This window comes from Ranitomeya variabilis, chromosome 4 (assembly GCF_051348905.1).
Source record: "Ranitomeya variabilis isolate aRanVar5 chromosome 4, aRanVar5.hap1, whole genome shotgun sequence".
Lineage (NCBI taxonomy): Eukaryota > Metazoa > Chordata > Amphibia > Anura > Dendrobatidae > Ranitomeya > Ranitomeya variabilis.
In genome coordinates, this window is record NC_135235.1 from 109,843,806 (window position 1) to 109,866,596 (window position 22,791).

General features: G+C 48.2%; 1 protein-coding gene across 2 annotated transcripts in view; it reads left to right on the top strand.

The window, feature by feature from the left end:
* The window catches only part of LOC143768475 (beta-microseminoprotein-like), a 50,205-nt gene that overhangs the window by 12,825 nt on the left and 14,589 nt on the right, over positions 1-22,791 (top strand). The window contains exons 1-2 of one of the 2 annotated variants that reach the window (XM_077257158.1): positions 5,298-5,427; positions 11,806-11,914. In XM_077257158.1, the coding sequence (XP_077113273.1) occupies positions 5,422-5,427; positions 11,806-11,914 (115 nt within the window). In that variant the 5' untranslated portion in view covers positions 5,298-5,421. Of the gene's footprint in view, positions 1-5,297; positions 5,428-11,805; positions 11,915-22,791 lie in introns of those variants that run through there. The other variant, XM_077257157.1, reaches the window with a different exon arrangement.

Sequence of the window (22,791 nt, forward strand, 5' to 3'; positions counted from 1 at the left end):
AGCCATGGCCATTGTTAGGGTAACATTCACTATTCTTTTTAAAATTTGCCTCCAGAAATTATGTTGATTTCTTAACTGATTTTCAGTTTGCAGGTCAATTGATCCCTTTCTTCGCCACTGATCATAAACTACACAAGCTTCTAGATGAGATTGTGAACATTCATGGCGCTGTATTTTGTGCGATAAGCCTCTCCAGTTTTTAAGTCCTCTGGCCCAAGCTGGGGAAAATCCTAATTTTCTTCGATCACCAAACAGCCAGCATGGCTCACAGTATGCTGCATTTAATTTTGGCGAGTAACAAAGCCAAGAAACTGGAAATTTTTGACCTGTTTTCGTTATTTTCTCATAATACTTCGCAGAAAAGCATCTTTTATTGTCGTCATTATCTCTAGGAAATGGTCCTGGTGGTCTGCAAGGGCCATGCGTAATTATAAACATCTTAACAGACGAGTCTGTTATAGTAACTGGGAAATTTGCTCTGTCTGTTATGTATTTTTCACAAGCAAGGTTGATAGGACTCGTACTGCTATCAAATGGCATAACGAATTCTTCGCTAGCCAATCCAGAAGTGCCTGGCTGGTCTGCCTGTTTTTCACAAATATCTTCCGTGCTAGCTTCAGTAACACGTGCCATTTGCTCAACTGTACTTGCTGCAGGATGATCTCTGGATTGCGCCAGTTCCTGTATTGAATTATCTGAGGAGCAAAGACTTTCAGCCCTTGCTTCTAAATCTTCTGTATGTGAAATAGTAACAGAGCTCTCTGCAGAAGAAGGGGCATTGAAGAAACTACTGATTTTGGGCATTTTGGCATGTTTCTGGCTTTCCTCTCTCTTTTTTTTACGCTTCTGAGCACCGCTCAGATGCTTGTAGCTTGACATAATGGTAAAGCTTCTTTCTGTAGAAACAAAGCACATTCAACCTTATATCCCCGCCTCCACAGCAGAGCTTCATAACCTGGAAACCACTTGAACTGAAGAGCTAAATTCAGTAAAACCTTAACTTTAGATTAAACACCTGATCTGGTCTGTCTGACTGTAGGGCATCAATTGCTATGTCTCCTGGAAATACATCACATCTCCCATCAAGGGGTTCTTGCAGACTACCTCTAGTTCCGTGTAACTCAGTGTGACCTTCTAGCTGCAGAACAACTTAGTATAACCACTACTGAACTGCAAAAGCATTGCTCACGTTTCCTCCCTGGCATAACTACATAAATACACTGAATGGTCTAGGTCTGAATGGTAGATTCAGGACCCCTAGCTGAACATCTTTTTTTTATACTGCCCTGCACCACTCGCTGGCTGGGAAGCACTGTTACCCATATCGCCGGGATCACCACTCTCCGAGCTGCCAGGAGGCAGTCAATTAAAATCCTGTGTCAGGCTCTGCCCTGTCGCAATTCATTGCGCGGCGGCCATACACACTGGAGCATAGTTGATAGAAACTGACAATTTTGGCTGTAATGACCAGTCGTCATCTGGATTGGTGAAATGGAGCAACAAATGATTGACAAATGTTTGGCCTGGATTTTTGATGGGGCCAGTGGAGACCACCAGCTGGTGTAATCGGATGTGTGTATGGGGCTATTGCGGAACAAATGATCATTTGACTAACGAACATTCATTTATCATCTAGTGTGTGTGGCCAGCTTAAAAGGAACCTGACCGGAGACTGTACGCCGCATAAATCAGACACTGGCTCCGTTATTGGAGCCGTGAATGTTTTACTATGAACGCTGTTAAGTGTCAAAGCAAACACAATTATAAAAGACATCCTGGGACCAGGGCTGTGGAGTCGGTAAGCCAAACCTCCGACTCCTCAATTTCCATGACACCGACTCCACCAAAATGGGCTCCGTCTCTGACTCCATGACTCCACAGCCCTGCCTGGGACTATTGGTATGAGAAGTGTAGACCAAAAAGCAGCTTCTCCCCACCCACCAGGACTGACAGGTCTCTGCCTACCCTGTGTGTAAAGGGAGAGACTTGTAAGTCTAGACAAGAGGAGAGGGCAGAAGCTGCAGGGGACCCGCCTCTGGGACTAGTCATCTGAGATTCATGGACCCTACTCGGCTTTTAAAATTAGGTTCTCCCTGAAACTCTGCAGCGTTACAAAGGAAACAATACACGGCTGATTCATACCGCACAGTTTGGGCAGCAGGAATACACTGTCACGTTTACGCTGAAGGGCTTATCCAGGACTTATATCAATGATGATCTGTAAAATATGTGATCTATCTCAGATCAGTGCGGAATAAACTGCAACACACGGAAGTGACCACTAGATGTAAGAAACTGCTGATCAGCTCCGTACATGGTCTTCATACTGCCAGGGCTTGGGATCACATCAGCTGGTTACTGGGGGTGCGGGTTTTGGACGCCCCCTACTGATCTAATATTAATAACCATCAATATGTTCGTGCCAGACAACCCCTTTAAGGATGCGGATGGGTAGAGGCCTCCCTAAATGTCTTCCTTAAGTATCGCTTTAAGCAATTTGTTTAGTGAAACAAGATCATCTTTAGTTACAAGACCACACATTAGTATATTATATAACTATATACTGATCTACTGGAAGCTACAGACGGACAACACCGAAGTCTCGGATATCATAACAGCAATGTAGGAAAATGCAACAAGTGCACACATGACAGGTAAGCTAGCGCCAGCTCACCGGGGGGAACAATTTGCTGCCCTAATCCCGCATATAGGGAGCCCGGTAAAGCAGCGGGACTCATAGGTTTGTCTACGGGCTCACTGGTCAGTCTACGGGCTCACTGGTCAGTCTACGGGCTCACTGGTCAGTCTACGGGCTCACTGGTCAGTCTACGGGATCACTGGTCCGTCATTTTGGCATCTAGCAACTGGAACAAAGATTTAACTTATTAGGCCAGCCCCCTATAGATCACCCGGGTCACGGCCAGTAGCTTATAAGTGCTCGCCGGACAATCCAGCCCCCCTGAAACCCCCAAATATACTGGATGCCAAACAGCAGCAACAATATCCCTTGCTGCTCCTTCACAGTCCAGGGCTTTTATTTTCTGCCATTTATTTACATGGGAGGATGGAGGTGAGCACAAAACCACAGGCTATTATTCTATACATTATCACTACTACATACACAGCCATTATATTAGACATTATTACTACAGACATGATATATATTATTACAGACAATGTTATATTATCACACACACTGAAGACGAAGCTGCAGACCATCCCCAACATAAGGAACCAATGGTGGAATAATATTCATACAATCGCCTCTGTCTGCAGCAAACAACACAGGACTCCTATAAGAAAAGCCCCTCACTGATGCCACAGAAGCCCCCATTGTCTGCCCCCCAGGGAGGGGATCAGTATGCAGCAGCCTGTGCGGCACAATGTGACTGGGGGGCAGCATCAGCTCCATGTATGATACAGCCCCCACCTGACCGCTGCCTCCATCACTGGCGGTGAGCGCTGCGCACGGTCTCCCGCATGATTAACCCCTTGTCTCCCCGCCTGTGAGCAGCGCTCTCCTGCTCTGGCACGCGGCATGTGTGCTCCGAGCCCATCAATAACCTGCGATGCACAGGCTGGTGACGGCACACCGACGCCCCGGGCTCTCACCTGTGTAATTCAGCAGGAGCGAGCAGCCGTCGGTCGCAAAGGGTGCACGGTGACGTCACTTCCGGTCGCTCGGAAATGAGATCACCGCGCCCCCTATGTGACCTTCCCCCTCCAACTGCAGCGCAGCACCGTGGGGAAGCTTCCTGCTTCCCCACACGCTCATCTCCGACAGGGCCCGACAGCAAAGCCCTGTCGGCTCTCTCGCGCGCGCGCCCCCCCCCCCCCCCCCCCCCCCGGGACGACTGGTCCCCGACCCGAGCAAAAAAAAATTAACACAAAAAAAAAAAAAAAATAGGTGGCGTACACACCATGGGGCCGGGCAGCACCGGGCCCCCCCGGCCGTGGGGCCCGGATGCGGCGGCACCCGTCGCATACATGGTGTGTACGCCACTGCCTGCATGGTCTTAACAGTCTCAGTCAGTTTTTTCTGTAAGTGGTTATGAGATGTGACAAGGGACTGATGTTTCACAGAAAAATCCCGCATCATCTGCGTCAAACTGGAAACTTGATCTGCCAAGTTATGCAGCGGACCCATGACCAGAGGAAAAAAAAAGCAAAATCCCATTTAAATGTGGTTAGTGATAATGTAATGTGCTGCTGCAGTGCAGTATAGTGCAACCTCCACCAGGGGGTGCTGGTGAGGGAAGAGAGGTTGTACACACAGCGTAGCAACACTGAATAGCAGCACAGGTGCCACAGGTAACTAAAGAGTAGTTAGACGAGCCAAGGTCATACACAGAGAGGTCAGCACAGTACACAGGGGCAGTCAGAAGAATAGTCAGGGACAAGCAAGAAGTCAGAGCCTACCGGGAACGTGGTAACCAAAACGTGAGACGTAAGACGAAGTCGGGGTACAAACCAGAGTCGAAGCCAGTCGGGGAGTGCGGTATCAGAAACGGTAAAACCAGGGGCAAAGACCAGAGATCAGATCGAGTCATACAGGGGTACAGGCAGTCAGAGGCACAAGGATCACCAATACAGGTCAGGGGCTCAAGCCTGGAAGCAAGAACTATCACTAACACTGGTCAGCAGGCTGTGATGGACTGAAATAGCCCAGCTACCTCCAGAATAAGGCTGAAGAGATTAACCCCTGCATGACCAGTCTTGAGAGAGGAAAGAAGCAAGTAAACTCCGGACTGGACCATGACAATAATGAGTGTCCCTCGACGATCTCCTGTGGAGAACTGTCACATCGGCAGATGCGACCACTCTCCAGGAGCCCCAGGATACAATGACGGAAGGTATCCTTCCGCACTGTATCCATCCGACGCTGTGAGTATAGTATAGTTCACTGTCACTTGCGGTACTGCTGCGTGGGAAAATTCTCACGCAGCAGTGCCATAAAGTGAGAGGCCATTGAACCCTGTGATAATAAGGAGCCATTGTGTCATGTCAATGTGTCACTGAAGGCCTATAGAGCTGCAACATCTCCTGATGTGACAGCTCTATAGGGGAGATTGTCGTGGGACACTCCAGTGCCGGTGGCAGTGCGGGGAACTGAGGTGCGAGACTTGTGCCAGTTTCTCGCAAGTGTGACCACGGCCTAACACAGATTCTGTGTGTGTGTCTTTATTTAACTCTTTATGTAGCATTTTATTATGTTTATTACTAAACATTGGTCTTGGTATTATCTCTCTATAGATATATCTATCTAATATCTATCTGTCTATCTATAGATCTAATAGCAAAAAAGTGAGAGCAGCACAGAAAAGAAAAACAAAAATCAGGGTGCAGGGCCCCTCAGGCATGTACCAAACCTTGTCATAGAAGTCCAAAAATCAGAGGCAGCACACCATTCTGGATAAAGTTATGAAGGTATTTAAAATTAATAGCCCATGATGGCAACGTTTCGGCCCGTGGAGAGTCTTTCTCTATAGATCTATCTATTATCTATCATTTATCTATCTATCTGTGCGTGTAAACATTATTCTTCAATGAAGTATGTAAATGAAGAGGCTGGACAAGAAATGACATCATAATTCTTTTTTTTGTTAAATAATACATTTTTATTTAGCATACAAAAACGCATACAAATCCGCATAAAAAACGCACCAAAAACGCCCGGATTTTTACCTGTGTTTCTGCCAAGAGATGCAGATTCTGTGCAGAAAATTCTACAGACATATCTGCAACGTGTGCACATAGCCTAATAGCCCTCCTAAACCCTAGTCTACAGTAATAGACCCCCAAAACCAGAGTCTACAATAATTGCCCCCCGTAAATCCCAGTCTATAGATATAGCCCCCCTGTGAGAGCTTACTTACCCTTGTGCCTGTCCTCCCCCAGGCTCCGGTGGCTGTCTTTCTCCTGTCCTCATCCAGGCTCCTGTCCTCCAGGCTGTGGAGTCTGTACTCCTCTACGGCGCCTTGCTGAGATGTCTGCAGCATGGTGAGATGACTTCATTGTGCTGCAGGTACATCAGCAGCGTTTGAATGCAGCACCTTGGAGCAGGCAGCTGACTGGCGCTCTTCTGACCCTGGAAGTGCCAGCACTACTACTTCTGGAGTCAATCAGCTCCCTGTGTCCATGGTTTACTTGTATTTACATCTTAAAGACGCAAATACAAATGAATGGAGTTGCATGTGCAGCGCCCCAGAGTCCTGGTCGTTGCAGTACTGTGGCTCCGCCACTAAGGGGAGCTATGGTACGTCTGATGGCACTGAAGGAGTTCATCTGATCAGGTATCACAGACACCAATACATTTCACAGTTGGGCCTCCAGGGGGAGCTAAGGGTTCTATTCACTAGGCCACTCCCCACCATTGTGGGTAAACTGGGGGTCAGGCAGGAAGTGAGAGGAGAAAGCTGACTGGGTTGGAACCAGGCAACACCTTGTGGCAGAGGGTGTTGTGGGGGAAGATTCGGTAGGGTCTCTGTCAGGGGTGGGATCCTGACAGAGGCTTGGCAACTTGAGCGAACGTAACGGGACCATGCCTGCTCAGCATAGCGGCGGTGCCCAAGGAAGGATTAGAAGCGAGATAGATTGTGCTGAGTGAGAAACGAGATCAAAGCGACAAGGAGAATTCCAGTAGGAGTCGTGCTGAAAGACCGAGGCAACATCCTGCTGAGGCGCACAACCGGCGGCCGGAACGCCGAGGGAGTATTTCAATATTCAGCTTCAAGCAATACTCCAAACAGCGGCAGGACAGTCAGTCTAAGGTGGGCTGTCTCACTTAAATCACCTATGCAGTCTTGGGGGGCAACTGGTGGAGAGGGGCGACTCTAGGGTCCCGGAAGAGCTCCGAGCCTACCCATCAAACGGGTGCCGTCCTAACCGTAACATCAGGGAGGGACGGAGGATTAGCAGAACATCATCTAATCGAGTTGTGAGGGAACTTTAGAAACAGACACAACAGTTGTGGGGACTTTCCGTAAGCACAGCAGGGAAGGACCGCAACACCTAGCGCTAGAAGGAAGGCACAGATTTCCACCTGCTAAGAGAACTCTGGAGGTGCCATTGGACCGGCCGGACTTGCGCAGCCTGGTTATCCGGATTCCGGACTGAGGACCCAGAGATCTTCAGTAAAGAGGTAAAGAGACTGCAACCTGGTGTCCTCGTTATTTACTGCACCGCACCACTACAGCCTCACCACCACCATCAACCATCATACCTATCACTGTACGCCCCTCGGCAGGGTCATGGACCGGGCCTAGCCACCGTGACAACCCCAGAGCAGAGACTCAGAGGCCCGGTACCGGGTACCCCTCAGCCCTGCGGCAGTGGGGGCGCTACAATTTTGGCGTCACGAACAGGATCTACTTAAGCCTGAAAAATCAGGTCATGTGTGCCTTGGAACTGTGATTTATGGTGCTCGGACTGTACTTTATTGTAAAGACTGTGCTGCGCCATTCCCCGCCAAAACCGCCGCCATTATAGTACTATGTGGCGCGCAGGAGAGAGGGGGCGTGTCATCGTGGGCGTAGCTTGGAAGAGTGGCGCGAAGATGGAACCCGCCCCTCACAGATATTACTATGTCCAGAAGATATGCTCATCAAGGAGAAGGGCTCGCCTCCTAGTGTGGGATGGTGGAGGAGAGAGGGGCCGCCCTCCGGAAGGGGAGGAGCGGAAACCTCTGAACGCCACAAGGCAGAATCCGATTGGCAGCATGGAGCGCGGAAGTCACCCCGGAGAGGGAGAGCAGATCCGTAACAGGCCCCGCCAATGGGAGCCGAAAGAGCTCTTACCAGGCTGCGCGAATCAGGAGATCCTCGGGGCGGAGGTAGAGGAGCTGTGTCGGCAGTTCCGGAGTCTGTGCCAGCGAGCAACCACCCCCGGCGAGGAGCCGCACCAGGTGCCGATCCCGCAGCCGACAACGGAAGAGGCCGGCACCGGAGATGCTTCAGAAGCAGGTAATGGCGCCGACCCTGGCGCGGCGACTGAAGAGCCCCTGCTGGTAGATGTACACTCACCTCTACCACGACCACCCGGGAGGGTGTGTAGCCGCATTGAATGCGAAAGGCCCTGGGAAACTCTACAGACAGCCGATAGCCCCCTACGCCCCACCAAGCAGCCCACGCAGCTCCAGGGAGAATGGGTAACCTTCAAGTGGACCCGCGCGGCCACTACCAATCTGATGGGGTTTCCAGGGGATGTCCAGGAGGAAGGGGAGAGTATTGAGGTCATCCGCCAGAGGGAATACCGCCAGCAGTTGCGCCAGCAGGAAGAGGAGTGGGCCCGCAAGAAGGAGCTCCGGCGTCAGGCTGAGCGAGAGAAGAACCTTCAAACTAAAGCCCAGATCCGGCAGGCTGCTGAGGAGAACTGGGGCCCGCAGCGCTACGGCGTGATCAGCACCTTCCGACTGCAGGGAGGTTGGGGCTTCATTAAAGAGTCCGGTCTTGCCTTGGAAGTGTTTGTAAACCGGCGGGATGTAGAGGCGCATCTCATTGAGGGACACCCAGGCTGGGATCTCTACCCAGGGGACCGAGTTCGGTATACCCGCCACTGGGCTGGTTTTACTTCAAAAAAGGACTCTTTGTGAAGATACCACACTGGAACCTTTGCTGAGTACGGACTGGTAGCTTGAGAAGACATGCTACCTCATAGAGACTTGGTCCCCTCTTAAAGGGGATGTTCATGTGTTGCACTTAGAGAATAGTATTGCTTTAAGACTGAGAGATAGCAATAATGTTTTGATAAAGAGAAAGTGATGATAATGTTTGCGTGAGAAAGTTATATGTATCCAACTAGTTAATTGTAAAGAAATGCTGATGATGTTCCCTGAAAGAAAGTGAAAGCTAGAAGAAGGATGCAGTGGGCCCGTAGGGGTAGACGTAGTGCCCAGCATACATGTCAGTAAGAAAAATAATGAGAAGGTTTAATGTTCTATAGGAAATGTTTGATAATGTTGATAGACAACGAGGACAGAAGGTGAACCCTGAGTCCTCCTAGGAGTCATGTAGAGATGGCTCGGTGCTCTTAAACTGAAAGTAATGTTATGTTCTATACTGTGTATAGTAGTTGAAAAGACAGAAGGCTCGGGCTGAAAGGAGCGGCCCTGTAAGAAAGGAGAGGCAGTAGGTCTGGTGCCGTTAGGACTGGCGGTCCTGCAGATTTAAAGAAGGAGAATGTAAAAGTTAAATCGCCTTATAATGTGATTATAAGAAGGTCTTTAGCGGATTCAGAGTGTACATCCTTAAAGGCAATGTTAAGTTATTGTTCAAAAGTTTGTACTAGTAGAATACCCGGTTGGGTAAGAAAAGTTATTTATAGCATGTTGCTATGATATTTAACCATGTTTGTAACGTTCAAGTGTCCTCACCTCCCATAAAGGGAAGCTCTGTTTAAATATACTTATTGTTATTGCACTCAACAAAACTGTATGTCTTTTTGCTAACTTGTATTGTTGTTCTCTTCTCAGTCCCGGAGTACTGTGTTTAACCAGGGGGGAGTGCAGCGCCCCAGAGTCCTGGTCGTTGCAGTACTGTGGCTCCACCACTAAGGGGAGCTATGGTACGTCTGATGGCACTGAAGGAGTTCATCTTATCAGGTATCACAGACACCAATACATTTCACAGTCGGGCCTCCAGGGGGAGCTAAGGGTTCTATTCACTAGGCCACTCCCCACCATTGTGGGTAAACTGGGGGTCAGGCAGGAAGTGAGAGGAGAAAGCTGACTGGGTTGGAACCAGGCAACACCTTGTGGCAGAGGGTGTTGTGGGGGAAGATTCGGTAGGGTCTCTGTCAGGGGTGGGATCCTGACAGAGGCTTGGCAACTTGAGCGAACGTAACGGGACCGTGCCTGCTCAGCATAGCGGCGGTGCCCAAGGAAGGATTAGAAGCGAGATAGATTGTGCTGAGTGAGAAACGAGATCAAAGCGACAAGGAGAATTCCAGTAGGAGTCGTGCTGAAAGACCAAGGCAACATCCTGCTGAGGCGCACAACCGGCGGCCGGAACGCCGAGGGAGTATTTCAATATTCAGCTTCAAGCAATACTCCAAACAGCGGCAGGACAGTCAGTCTAAGGCGGGCTGTCTCACTTAAATCACCTATGCAGTCTTGAGGGGCAACTGGTGGAGAGGGGCGACTCTAGGGTCCCGGAAGAGCTCCGAGCCTACCCGTCAAACGGGTGCCGTCCTAACCGTAACATCAGGGAGGGACGGAGGATTAGCAGAACATCATCTAATCGAGTTGTGAGGGAACTTTAGAAACAGACACAACAGTTGTGGGGACTTTCCGTAAGCACAGCAGGGAAGGACCGCAACACCTAGCGCTAGAAGGAAGGCACAGATTTCCACCTGCTAAGAGAACTCTGGAGGTGCCATTGGACCGGCCGGACTTGCGCAGCCTGGTTATCCAGATTCCGGACTGAGGACCCAGAGATCTTCAGTAAAGAGGTAAAGAGACTGCAACCTGGTGTCCTCGTTATTTACTGCACCGCACCACTACAGCCTCACCACCACCATCAACCATCATACCTATCACTGTACGCCCCTCGGCAGGGTCATGGACCGGGCCTAGCCACCGTGACAACCCCAGAGCAGAGACTCAGAGGCCCGGTACCGGGTACCCCTCAGCCCTGCGGCAGTGGGGGCGCTACACATGCTCCCCCCTCCTCTGAAGAGACAGCAGATTTATCACATTGTCTAACGTAGGAGGCGAGAGGTGAACAAATAAATTTATAATTTCCCTCCCTCTGCGTGCCGCCCCCTGCAACCCGTTCCTCCGGTGCCTAATGGCGAATACAGGCCCGAATGTAGGTACTGTGTTCTTTTCTTTGTAGGCCTCATTCCGTCAACAGTAGAATGATATGCTTTATCAAAAAGATCTAGCTTGGTCTCATCTGTTCTCAAGACCCTTTCACAGAAGGATTTTGACTTACTCATAAAGATTTTTGTAAACTGCGGTCTAGCTTTGTTATGTCTCTGTGTCTGGTGTCCTCCTCAGTCTCCTGCTATAGCGTTTCATTTTAGTCAAATATCGACAGATACTTTGAACTGATACTATTATATCTTGAGCCTTCAGGACAGCTTGAATCTTTTTGGAACTTGATTATGCTTATACACCATCCAGACTATACTGCATTGCAACCCTTCATCATTTTCTCTGCCGTCCACGTCCAGTGAGATTAGCTACAGTGACATGGGTTGTAAACTTCTTGATTATGTTGTGCACAATGGACAAAGGAACATACAGATCTCTGGAGATGGAATTGTAATCTTGAGATTGTTGATATTTTTCAACAATTTTTGGTTCTGAATTCCTCAGACAGTTATATTCTCCTCTGTCTGTTCTTTGCATACAGACACACAATGCAAAGATTGAGTTAACTTCTCCCCTTTTTCCCTGGCTTCAGGAGTGATTTTCATATTCCCCACACCGGTTATTTTCCCAGGTGAGACTGAACAAGCATCACATTAGCATCCCTAATTTTTGGAAAGGTGCCAACAATTTTATCCAGCCTATTTTGGGGGTTTTGTGTAAAATTATGTCCAATTTGCCTTTTTTAGCTGTTTTAGCTGTTTTTTTTAGTGTTGTACACACAAAGGAAATAACAAAACAGGTTCAATTGCTATCATTTTCTGGGAGAAATACTTCATTTTCTGGAACAATTTAAACGGCGCCAACACTTTTGGCCATGACTATAACATGATACCCACCACATTGTTCAATGTAATTGGTTCCCTTTTAAATGTCATAAGTGTCTGTTATTTTGCAGCCAAAAAAGTCTTTCACTCTTTTACTTAATTTTTCAGAGCAGCCTGGTGGCTTTTCTACTTGGTTACAGCTTCCTGGTGACTTTATCCAATGGATCTTGTATTGACAAAGAATCAAGACTTTCAAGTTCAGGCGAAAAACCGGATGGTAAGTATTACAGAGATGTTTACTTAGATAAATGGTTAAGGCTTGGAATACTTGTGGATACAAAACAATCATCGGTGCCACATTTAAAATCAATGTCCTAAACTACACATTTGACGGGAGCAAAACTGTTCTGTCCTATGTCTCATATTACACACAGTGATTATACAAGGTTTGCAAAGTGATTTTCCTTGACATACCATATTTGTCGCTTTATAAGACTCACCTGATTATAAGACACACCATGATTTTAGAGAGGAAAATAAGGAAAAAAATTGTTTGAGCCAAATAGTGTGCAAAAAACGTTAATAAAATACAAAAACATTATCTGTGGATGACGCTCTATTATGGGGGATCTAACCATCCCTGCAGAGGAGGAGGAGAATCGTTCTTCTCTTCCTACTCAGTTTTAGGCCTCTTTCACACATTCGTGTCTCCGGTTAAGTGTGGTGACCGTTTTCACACGTACCGGAGTCACTGACACACGTAGACCCATTCAAATGAATGGGTCTGTGCACATGTCAGTGTGTTTCCACGGACCGTGCGTCCGTGTGCCCCACACGTAGACATATCCGTTTTTTACCATCAGCATGGGCAGCAAAACATCCCACACACGTGCACACGTAGAACACACATGGATGTCATCCGTGTGACACGCATCGGTGCTGGGGAAGAAGCGCTACAGTAAGCGCTGTTCCCCAGCGCCGGGTGCTGAAGACGGCTCTCATCATTCTCCCCTGCTCTGCTGGTGATCGATGAGAGCAGTGGAGAATGATGAGAGTTATATTCAAGTCAGAACAGCAGGTGGGGGCTTTTTTGATTATTACTCCCATCAACCTACACCTGCTGTCACTAATAATAGTGACAGCAAGAGCATATGATGGGAGTATTCCTCACCCGCTGCCTGCAATATAACTAAATGAATGAAAAACCTAGTGTGGGTTCCCCATTTTTTCTATAACCAGCCAGGCAAAACTTACAGCTGGGGGCTGCAACCCTCAGCTGTCAGCTTCAGCAAGGCTGGTTATCAAGAAAATAGGAGTCCCCACGCTGTTTTTTAAAAATTATTTAAATTAAAAAAAAAAAAAAAAACATGGGGTTCCCCTTCATTTTTTACAACCAGCCTTGCTAAAGCTCACAACTGGGGGCTGGTATTCTCAGGCTGGTAAGGGGCCATGGATATTGCCCCCCCCAGCCTAAGCATATCAGCCCACAGCTGACCAGAAAAGGCACAACTATTAGATGCCTTTATTCTGGAGCTTTGCCTGGCTTTTCCCACTTGCCCTGTAGCGGTGGCAATTGGGGTTCATATTTGTGGGGTTGCTGTCACCTTTGCATTGTCAGGTGACATCAAGCCCACGGCTTAATAATGGAGAGGCGCCTATAAGACACCTATCCATTACTAATCCTATAGTTGTATTGCAAATAAAGACACAGCCAGAATAAAGTCTTTTAATTGAAAAAATGACACAGACTCCTTTATTAATCTCAATTAAACCATACTTACAACCTCACCTAATTCCACTGAAGCCCTTGATCTCCTGTAATAAAAGTAAAATAAAAAAACCAACAATATACCATACCTGTCCCTCGTTCTGTCCCACGCCGTAATCCATGTCTGGGGGAGAAACAGTTTTCAACCTGGACGGTGCCAAGATGCGACCCTCCAGGCTGAAAACCAGTGGTGAATGAGTAGCTGTGAGCGCAGCACCATTCACCAGCGCTGACGTCATCGAGGCCGGGCCGAGATCTCCATCTGCGCTTGCGCCGCATCAGTAGCCATTTTCCTGGAGACATCGCGAAGAGGCAGGCGGGGATCAAGATCTCGGCTTTCCTCCATCTGCACCTTTGCCGGACGCCAGACCCCAGAAGAAGAATGGCGACCGCCATATGCTGCCACCGCTCACCACTATACCACCACTGCAGGACCACCGCTCGCCACCGTACCACCACCGCAACACCCCCAGCTCTGGGCCCGCAGCATCGGTAAGAAGAGTGTTCGGTTTATAACACGCAACCCTATTTTACCCCTAATTTTGAGGATCATAAAAGTGCGTCTTATAAAGTGAAAAATACGGTATTTAAGATGATTAAAAAATGACTGTTACTCAAATTGAAAAAAAACTAGTTGGGTGCCCCAACAATAGTTGTGTACTAGGGTTGAGCGAAACAGATTGGCCAATTTCAAAAGTCGCCGACTTTTGGCAAAGTCGGGTTTCATGAAACCCGACCCGATCTCACTGTGGGATCGGGTCGGCGGTCGGCGATCTTCGCTCCAAAGTCGGGTTTCTTTTTTTATATATATATATATATATATATATATATATATATATATATATATATATATTGTGACAAAACACTTTGGGATCGCCTTTGCTGGGGTCAAAGGTCACGTGGTTTGTGCATTGAATCTGAGGCGTACAGCAGGTTTCTTAGCAGACTGACTTCAGGTCAGATTTATTAACGTGAAAGCAACATAGATAAAACAAAGCATAAAAATAAATCCTAGCCTGTCCGGCACTAACTAAACAAATACGCTGCTATCTAACAACTGGGGGGCTTCTCCCACCCAGCTAACAACACACAGTGCTTGAGCACAGCTCTCACTCACGTTTGTCTCACACAGACAGGCAATCTGTGTGCCCCAGGCTGACACCGGAAACCCTCAGCTGGTCATCCTTTATTCCCGCACTCATTAACCCATCATTATCCTGAAGATACTGAGCGGCCTAATTCACATAGGACAAATACCTGGGCGAGATATACCTGCCCCCGACTACCAGACCGACATGATTCTTACATATCCTCCCCCCCTGCTCAGACCACTCAGGTCGAGCAAGAACACTCTCGAAACAGTGCACTCGGGACAGGGCATCAGCGTTCCCCATCTGCACCCCGGGGCGGTGCTCCACCGTGAAAGAGTAAGCCTGCAGGGCAAGGAACCACCGGGTTACCCGACTATTACGGTCTTTGTGGAGGTGCATCCACTTGAGAGGGGCATGGTCCGTGACCAGCTTAAACTTCCTACCTGCCAGGTAATACTTGAGGGAGTCGAGAGCCCATTTAATGGCTAGGCACTCTTTTTCAACCACGGCATACCTCTGCTCATGTACATTCAGTTTCCGGCTGAGGTAGAGGACCGGGTGTTCCACTCCGTCCCTCACCTGGGAAAGTACAGCTCCGACACCAGTATCAGAGGCATCAGTTTGGACCACAAACTCGCTGCTGAAATCAGAAGTCACTAATACGGGCTGAGAGCACAAAGTTTGTTTCAGGCTGTGGAAGGCCTCTCCAGCCGCTGAGGTCCATTTTACCATGACGGAACCCTTCCCTTTGGTAAGATCCGTCAAGGGGGTAGCCATGGCTGCAAAATTGGGTATGAACCGGCGATAATAGCCGGCGATCCCCAGGAAAGCTTGTACTTGTTTCTTGTTCACTGGTTGCGGCCAGCCCTGAATTGCCTGTATTTTGTCGATCTGTGGTTTAACCACTCCTCTGCCAATCATGTAGCCCAAGTAGCGGGCTTCTTCAAGCCCGATGTGACATTTCTTGGGGTTTGCCGTTAAGCCTGCGTCTCGTAGGTCATCAATCACCGCCTGTACCTTCCGGAGGTGAGTTTCCCAGTCCAAGCTGTAAATTACGATGTCATCCAGGTAGGCCGAAGTGTACTGCCTGTGGGGCCTCAAGACCCGATCCATCAATCTCTGGAACGTTGCGGGAGCTCCGTGAAGTCCAAACGGCATGTAGACATACTGGAACAGACCTTCCGGTGTAGCAAATGCTGTCTTCTCTCTGGCCGCCTCGGCCAGAGGGATCTGCCAGTACCCCTTTGTTAGATCCAGGGTCGTAATGTATCGGGCTTTACCCAGCCGGTCGATTAACTCATCGACCCGAGGCATAGGGTACGCATCAAATTTAGAAACCGCATTCAGTTTCCTAAAGTCATTACAAAACCGTATAGAGCCATCCGGCTTAGGTATCAACACGATTGGACTGGACTAGGCGCTGTGTGACTCCTCAATGACTCCTAAGTCCAACATTGCCGCCATCTCCCGGGAGACGGCTTCACGGCGTGCTTCCGGAATCCGGTATGGCTTCACATGAACTGTGACACCGGGCTCTGTAACAATCTCATGTTTCACCAGCTTAGTCCGGCCAGGTTTTTCCGAGAAAAACTGTCGGTTCTGTAACAAAAACTGCTTAACCTCAGATTTTTGTTGTTCCGAGAGAGTCTCGGCAATCTGCACCTCCGGTACGGTAGGTGCGCAAACCGGACGAGGCAGATCCGCCGTTAGGGCAGAGCGGTCTTTCCAGGGTTTTATCAGATTCACATGATAAATCTGTTCTGGTTTTCTCTTACGGACCTTAGCACCTCTATCATAACTTTGCCTCTGGGCTCCCTGGGCCTGTAACATATGGTCCCTAACAATGGGCATGACAGCGGCAATACGGTCCTGCATTTGTGTTACATGGTCGATCACCGTTTTAAAGGGAGTGACTTGACCTTCCCAGGTTTCTTTTGCGACGTCCAACAGTCCCCGGGGACGACGGGCGTACAACAGTTCGAAAGGCGAAAACCCTGTGGAAGACTGGGGATTGTTATGACCCCAGTGGACAGGGTCTCAGAGGAACGTGTAAGTCTGCAAGATACAAAAATCCAGCTCATAGGGCTGTGGTAACTGGGTTGACCAAATAGCTACTCCTAACGCCAACACTAGAAGTAGCCGGGGATCATGCCTACGGTGATCGCTAGATGACTCGCGCCAGCCGGAGAATCTAACTACCCCTAGGAGAAGAAAACAAAGACCTCTCTTGCCTCCAGAGAAAGGGACCCCAAAGCAAGATACAAGCCCCCCACAAATAATAACGGTGAGGTAAGAGGAAATGACAAACACAGAAATGAACCAGGTTCAGCAAAGAGAGGCCAGCTTACTAATAGCAGAATATAGCAAGATAACTTATCTGGTCAACAAAAACCCTATAAAAATCCACGCTGGAGATTCAAGAACCCCCGAACCGTCTAACGGTCCAGGGGGAGAACACCAGCCCCCTAGAGCTTCCAGCAAAGGTCAGGATACAGATAGGAACAAGCTGGACAAAAATACCAAACAAAACAAAAGCAAAAAGCAAAGAAGCAGACTTAGCTTGAAAAACAGGAACCAGGATCAGAGGACAAGAGCACAACAGATTAGCTCTGATTTCAACGATGCCAGGCATTGAACTGAAGGTCCAGGGAGCTTATATAGCAACGCCCCTGAACTAACGGCCCAGGTGAGGATATAGGAAAAGACAGACGCTCCAGAGTCAAATCACTAATGACCACTAGAGGGAGCAAAAAGCAAAATCACAACAGTACCCCCCCCTTAGTGAGGGGTCACCGAACCCTCACCACGACCACCAGGGCAATCAGGATGAGCGGCGTGCGTGGAAGGCACGAACTAAATCGGCCGCATGAACATCAGAGGCGACCACCCAGGAATTATCTTCCTGACCATAGCCCTTCCACTTGACCAGGTACTGAAGCCTCCGCCTGGAGAGACGAGAATCCAAGATCTTCTCCACCACGTACTCCAACTCGCCCTCAACCAACACCGGAGCAGGAGGCTCAGCAGAAGGAACCACAGGCACAACGTACCGCCGCAACAAGGACCTATGAAACACGTTGTGGATAGCAAACGACACAGGTAGATCCAGGCGAAAGGATACAGGATTAAGAATTTCCAATATCTTGTAAGGACCAATAAAACGAGGTTTAAATTTGGGAGAGGAAACCTTCATAGGAACAAAGCGGGAAGAAAGCCACACCAAATCCCCAACACGTAGTCGGGGACCCACACCGCGGCGGCGGTTGGCAAAGCGCTGAGCCCTCTCCTGTGACAACTTCAAGTTGTCCACCACAAGATTCCAGATCCGCTGCAACCTATCCACCACAGAATCCACCCCAGGGCAGTCAGAAGGTTCCACATGACCCGAAGAAAAACGAGGGTGGAAACCAGAGTTGCAGAAAAACGGCGAAACCAAGGTGGCGGAACTAGCCCGATTATTAAGGGCAAACTCAGCTAACGGCAAGAAGGTCACCCAATCGTCCTGATCAGCAGAGACAAAACACCTCAAATAAGCCTCCAAAGTCTGATTAGTTCGCTCCGTCTGTCCATTAGTCTGAGGATGGAAAGCAGACGAAAACGACAAGTCAATGCCCATCCTACTACAAAAGGATCGCCAGAATCTGGAAACGAACTGGGATCCTCTGTCTGACACAATATTCTCAGGGATGCCGTGCAAACGAACCACGTTCTGGAAAAACACAGGAACCAGATCGGAAGAGGAAGGCAGTTTAGGCAAAGGAACCAAATGGACCATCTTGGAGAAGCGATCACATATCACCCAGATAACAGACATGCCCTGAGACACCGGAAGATCAGAAATGAAATCCATGGAGATATGTGTCCAAGGTCTCTTAGGGACAGGCAAGGGCAAGAGCAACCCGCTGGCACGAGAACAGCAAGGCTTAGCTCGAGCACAAGTCCCACAGGACTGCACAAATGACCTTACATCCCTAGACAAGGAAGGCCACCAAAAGGATCTGGCCACCAGATCTCTGGTGCCAAAAATTCCTGGGTGACCTGCCAACACCGAGGAATGAACCTCGGAAATGACTCTGCTGGTCCACTTATCAGGCACAAACAGTCTGTCAGGTGGAAAAGAATCAGGCCTATCAGCCTGAAATCTCTGCAACACACGTCGCAGATCAGGAGAAATAGCTGACAAGATAATACCATCCTTAAGAATACCAACAGGTTCAGCGACTCCAGGAGCATCAGGCACAAAGCTCCTGGAAAGAGCATCGGCCTTCACATTCTTTGAACCTGGTAAATACGAGACAACAAAGTCAAAACGGGAGAAAAACAATGACCAGCGGGCCTGTCTAGGATTCAGGCGTTTAGCAGACTTGAGATACATCAGATTTTTGTGATCAGTCAAGACCACCACACGATGCTTAGCACCCTCGAGCCAATGACGCCACTCCTCAAATGCCCATTTCATGGCCAACAACTCCCGATTGCCCACATCATAATTTCGCTCCGCAGGCGAAAACTTCCTAGAAAAAAAGGCGCAAGGTCTCATAACAGAGCAACCAGGGCCTCTCTGCGACAAAACGGCCCCTGCTCCAATCTCTGAAGCATCCACCTCAACTTGAAAGGGAAGCGAGACATCAGGCTGGCACAAAACAGGCGCCGAAGTAAACCGACGTTTCAACTCCTGGAAAGCCTCCATGGCAGCAGGAGCCCAATTAACCACATCGGAGCCCTTCTTGGTCATATCCGTCAAAGGTTTCACAATGCTAGAAAAGTTAGCGATAAAACGATGGTAGAAGTTAGCGAAACCCAAGAACTTCTGAAGACTCTTAACTGACGAGGGCTGAGTCCAATCAAGAATAGCTCGGACCTTGACTGGGTCCATCTCCACAGCAGAAGGGGAAAAAATGAACCCCAAAAAGGGAACCTTCTGTACACCAAAAAGACACTTTGAGCCCTTGACAAACAAAGAATTTTCACGCAAAATTTTAAAGACCATCCTGACCTGCTCCACATGCGAGTCCCAATTATCAGAAAAAACCAGAATATCATCCAGATAAACGATCAGAAATTTATCCAGATAGTTCCGGAAAATGTCATGCATAAAGGACTGAAAAACTGAAGGGGCATTAGAGAGCCCAAAAGGCATCACCAAGTACTCAAAATGACCTTCGGGCGTATTGAATGCGGTTTTCCATTCATCCCCTTGCTTAATGCGCACAAGGTTGTACGCACCACGAAGGTCTATCTTGGTAAACCACTTGGCACCTTTAATCCGGGCAAACAAGTCAGACAACAGCGGCAAAGGATACTGAAATTTGACAGTGATCTTATTTAAAAGCCGATAGTCAATACAAGGCCTCAAAGATCCGTCCTTTTTAGCCACAAAAAAGAATCCCGCACCAAGAGGGGAAGAAGACGGACGGATGTGTCCTTTCTCCAGAGACTCCTTGATATATGAACGCATAGCGGTATGTTCAGGTATCGACAGATTAAACAGTCTTCCCTTAGGAAATTTACTGCCTGGAATCAAATCTATTGCACAGTCACATTCCCTATGAGGAGGCAATGCACTGGACCTGGACTCGCTAAAGACATCCTGATAATCAGACAAGTACTCCGGAACTTCCGAAGGCGTAGAAGAAGCAATAGACACAGGCAGGGAATCCTCATGAATACCACGACAGCCCCAACTAGACACTGACATAGCCTTCCAGTCAAGGACTGGATTATGGGTCTGTAACCATGGCAGCCCCAAAACAACCAAATCATGCATTTTATGTAGAACGAGAAAACGTATCACCTCGCGGTGTTCAGGAGTCATGCACATGGTAACCTCTGTCCAATACTGCGGCTTATTTTCTGCCAATGGCGTAGCATCAATACCCCTAAGAGGGATAGGATTTTCTAATGGTTCAAGAATAAAACCACAGCGCTTAGCAAATGAGAGATCCATAAGACTCAGGGCAGCACCTGAATCTACAAACGCCATGACAGGATAAGATGACAGTGAGCAAATCAAAGTTACAGACAGAATAAACTTAGGATGCAAATTACCAACGGTGACAGGACTAACAACCTTAGATATACGTTTAGAGCATGCTGAGATAGCATGTGTAGAATCACCACAGTAGTAGCACAAGCCATTCCGGCGTCTATGAATTTTCCTCTCATTTCTAGTCAGGATTCTATCACATTGCATCAAATCAGGTGTCCGTTCAGACAACACCATGAGGGAATTTGCGGTTTTTCTATCACATTGCATCACATCAGGTGTCTGTTCAGACAACAACATGAGGGAATTTGCGGTTTTGCGCTCCCGCAACCGCCGGTCAATTTGAATAGCCAGGGACATGGTATCATTCAGACCTGTGGGAATGGGAAAACCCACCATAACATTCTTAATGGCCTCAGAAAGGCCATTTCTAAAATTAGCGGCCAGTGCACACTCGTTCCAATGTGCCAGCACGGACCATTTCCGAAATTTTTGGCAATACACCTCAGCCTCGTCCTGGCCCTGAGACATAGCCAGCAAAGCTTTCTCTGCCTGAATCTCAAGATTGGGTTCCTCATAAAGTAAACCGAGCGCCAGAAAAAACGCATCAATATCAGCCAATGCCGGATCTCCTGGCGCCAACGAAAAAGCCCAATCCTGAGGGTCACCCCGTAAGAATGAAATAACAATTTTTACTTGTTGAGCAGAGTCTCCAGACGAACAAGGTTTCAGGGACAAAAATAATTTACAATTATTCCTGAAATTCCTAAACTTAAATCGGTCTCCTGAAAACAGTTCAGGAATCGGAATCTTGGGTTCAGACCTAGGATTTCTGGTAACATAATCTTGTATACCCTGCACACGAGCGGCAAGCTGGTCCACACTTGTAATCAAGGTCTGGACATTCATGTCTGCAGCAAGCTTAAGCCACTCTGAGGTAAAGGGGAAAAGAAAAAAAAAAATGAGAGAGGGAAAAAAAAAACTCAAAATTTTCTTTCTTATAATCCCACTTCTGCAATGCATTAAACATTTAATACTGGCCTGGCATACTGTTATGACCCCAGTGGACAGGGTCTCAGAGGAACGTGTAAGTCTGCAAGATACAAAAATCCAGCTCATAGGGCTGTGATAACTGGGTTGACCAAATAGCTACTCCTAACGCCAACACTAGAAGTAGCCGGGGATCATGCCTACAGTGATCGCTAGATGACTCGCGCCAGCCGGAGAATCTAACTACCCCTAGGAGAAGAAAACAAAGACCTCTCTTGCCTCCAGAGAAAGGGACCCCAAAGCAAGATACAAGCCCCCCACAAATAATAACGGTGAGGTAAGAGGAAATGACAAACACAGAAATGAACCAGGTTCAGCAAAGAGAGGCCAGCTTACTAATAGCAGAATATAGCAAGATAACTTATCTGGTCAACAAAAACCCTATAAAAATCCACGCTGGAGATTCAAGAACCCCCGAACCGTCTAACGGTCCGGGGGGAGAACACCAGCCCCCTAGAGCTTCCAGCAAAGGTCAGGATACAGATAGGAACAAGCTGGACAAAAATACCAAACAAAACAAAAGCAAAAAGCAAAGAAGCAGACTTAGCTTGAAAAACAGGAACCAGGATCAGAGGACAAGAGCACAACAGATTAGCTCTGATTTCAACGATGCCAGGCATTGAACTGAAGGTCCAGGGAGCTTATATAGCAACGCCCCTGAACTAACGGCCCAGGTGAGGATATAGGAAAAGACAGACGCTCCAGAGTCAAATCACTAATGACCACTAGAGGGAGCAAAAACCAAAATCACAACAGGGGATCTTCCCTAATGGCAAACAGCAAATAGGGTAGCAAGTAATCCCAGTTCTTCCCATCTTTGTCTATCGCCTTCCGGAGCATCTGTTTTAAGGTTTTGTTGAACCGCTCAACCAGGCCATCTGTTTGAGGGTGATAGACAGACGTACGCAACTGGTCTATTTGTAAGAGTCTGCAGAGCTCCTTCATCACCCTTGACATAAAGGGAGTTCCCTGGTCGGTGAGTATCTGTTTTGGAATTCCCACCCGACTAAACACTTGTACCAACTCTTTGGCGATCGTTTTGGTAGCAGTGTTACATAAAGGGACGGCTTCTGGGTAATGAGTGGCATAGTCCATGATGACGAGGATATGTTGGTGCCCACGTGCGGACCGGGGAAGGGGCCCAACCAGATCCATCCCAATTCTCTCAAAAGGGACTCCAATGATAGGGAGGGGTACCAAAGGGCTACAGAACCGAGTTTTAGGCGCAGAGATTTGGCACTCTGGACAGGACTCACAAT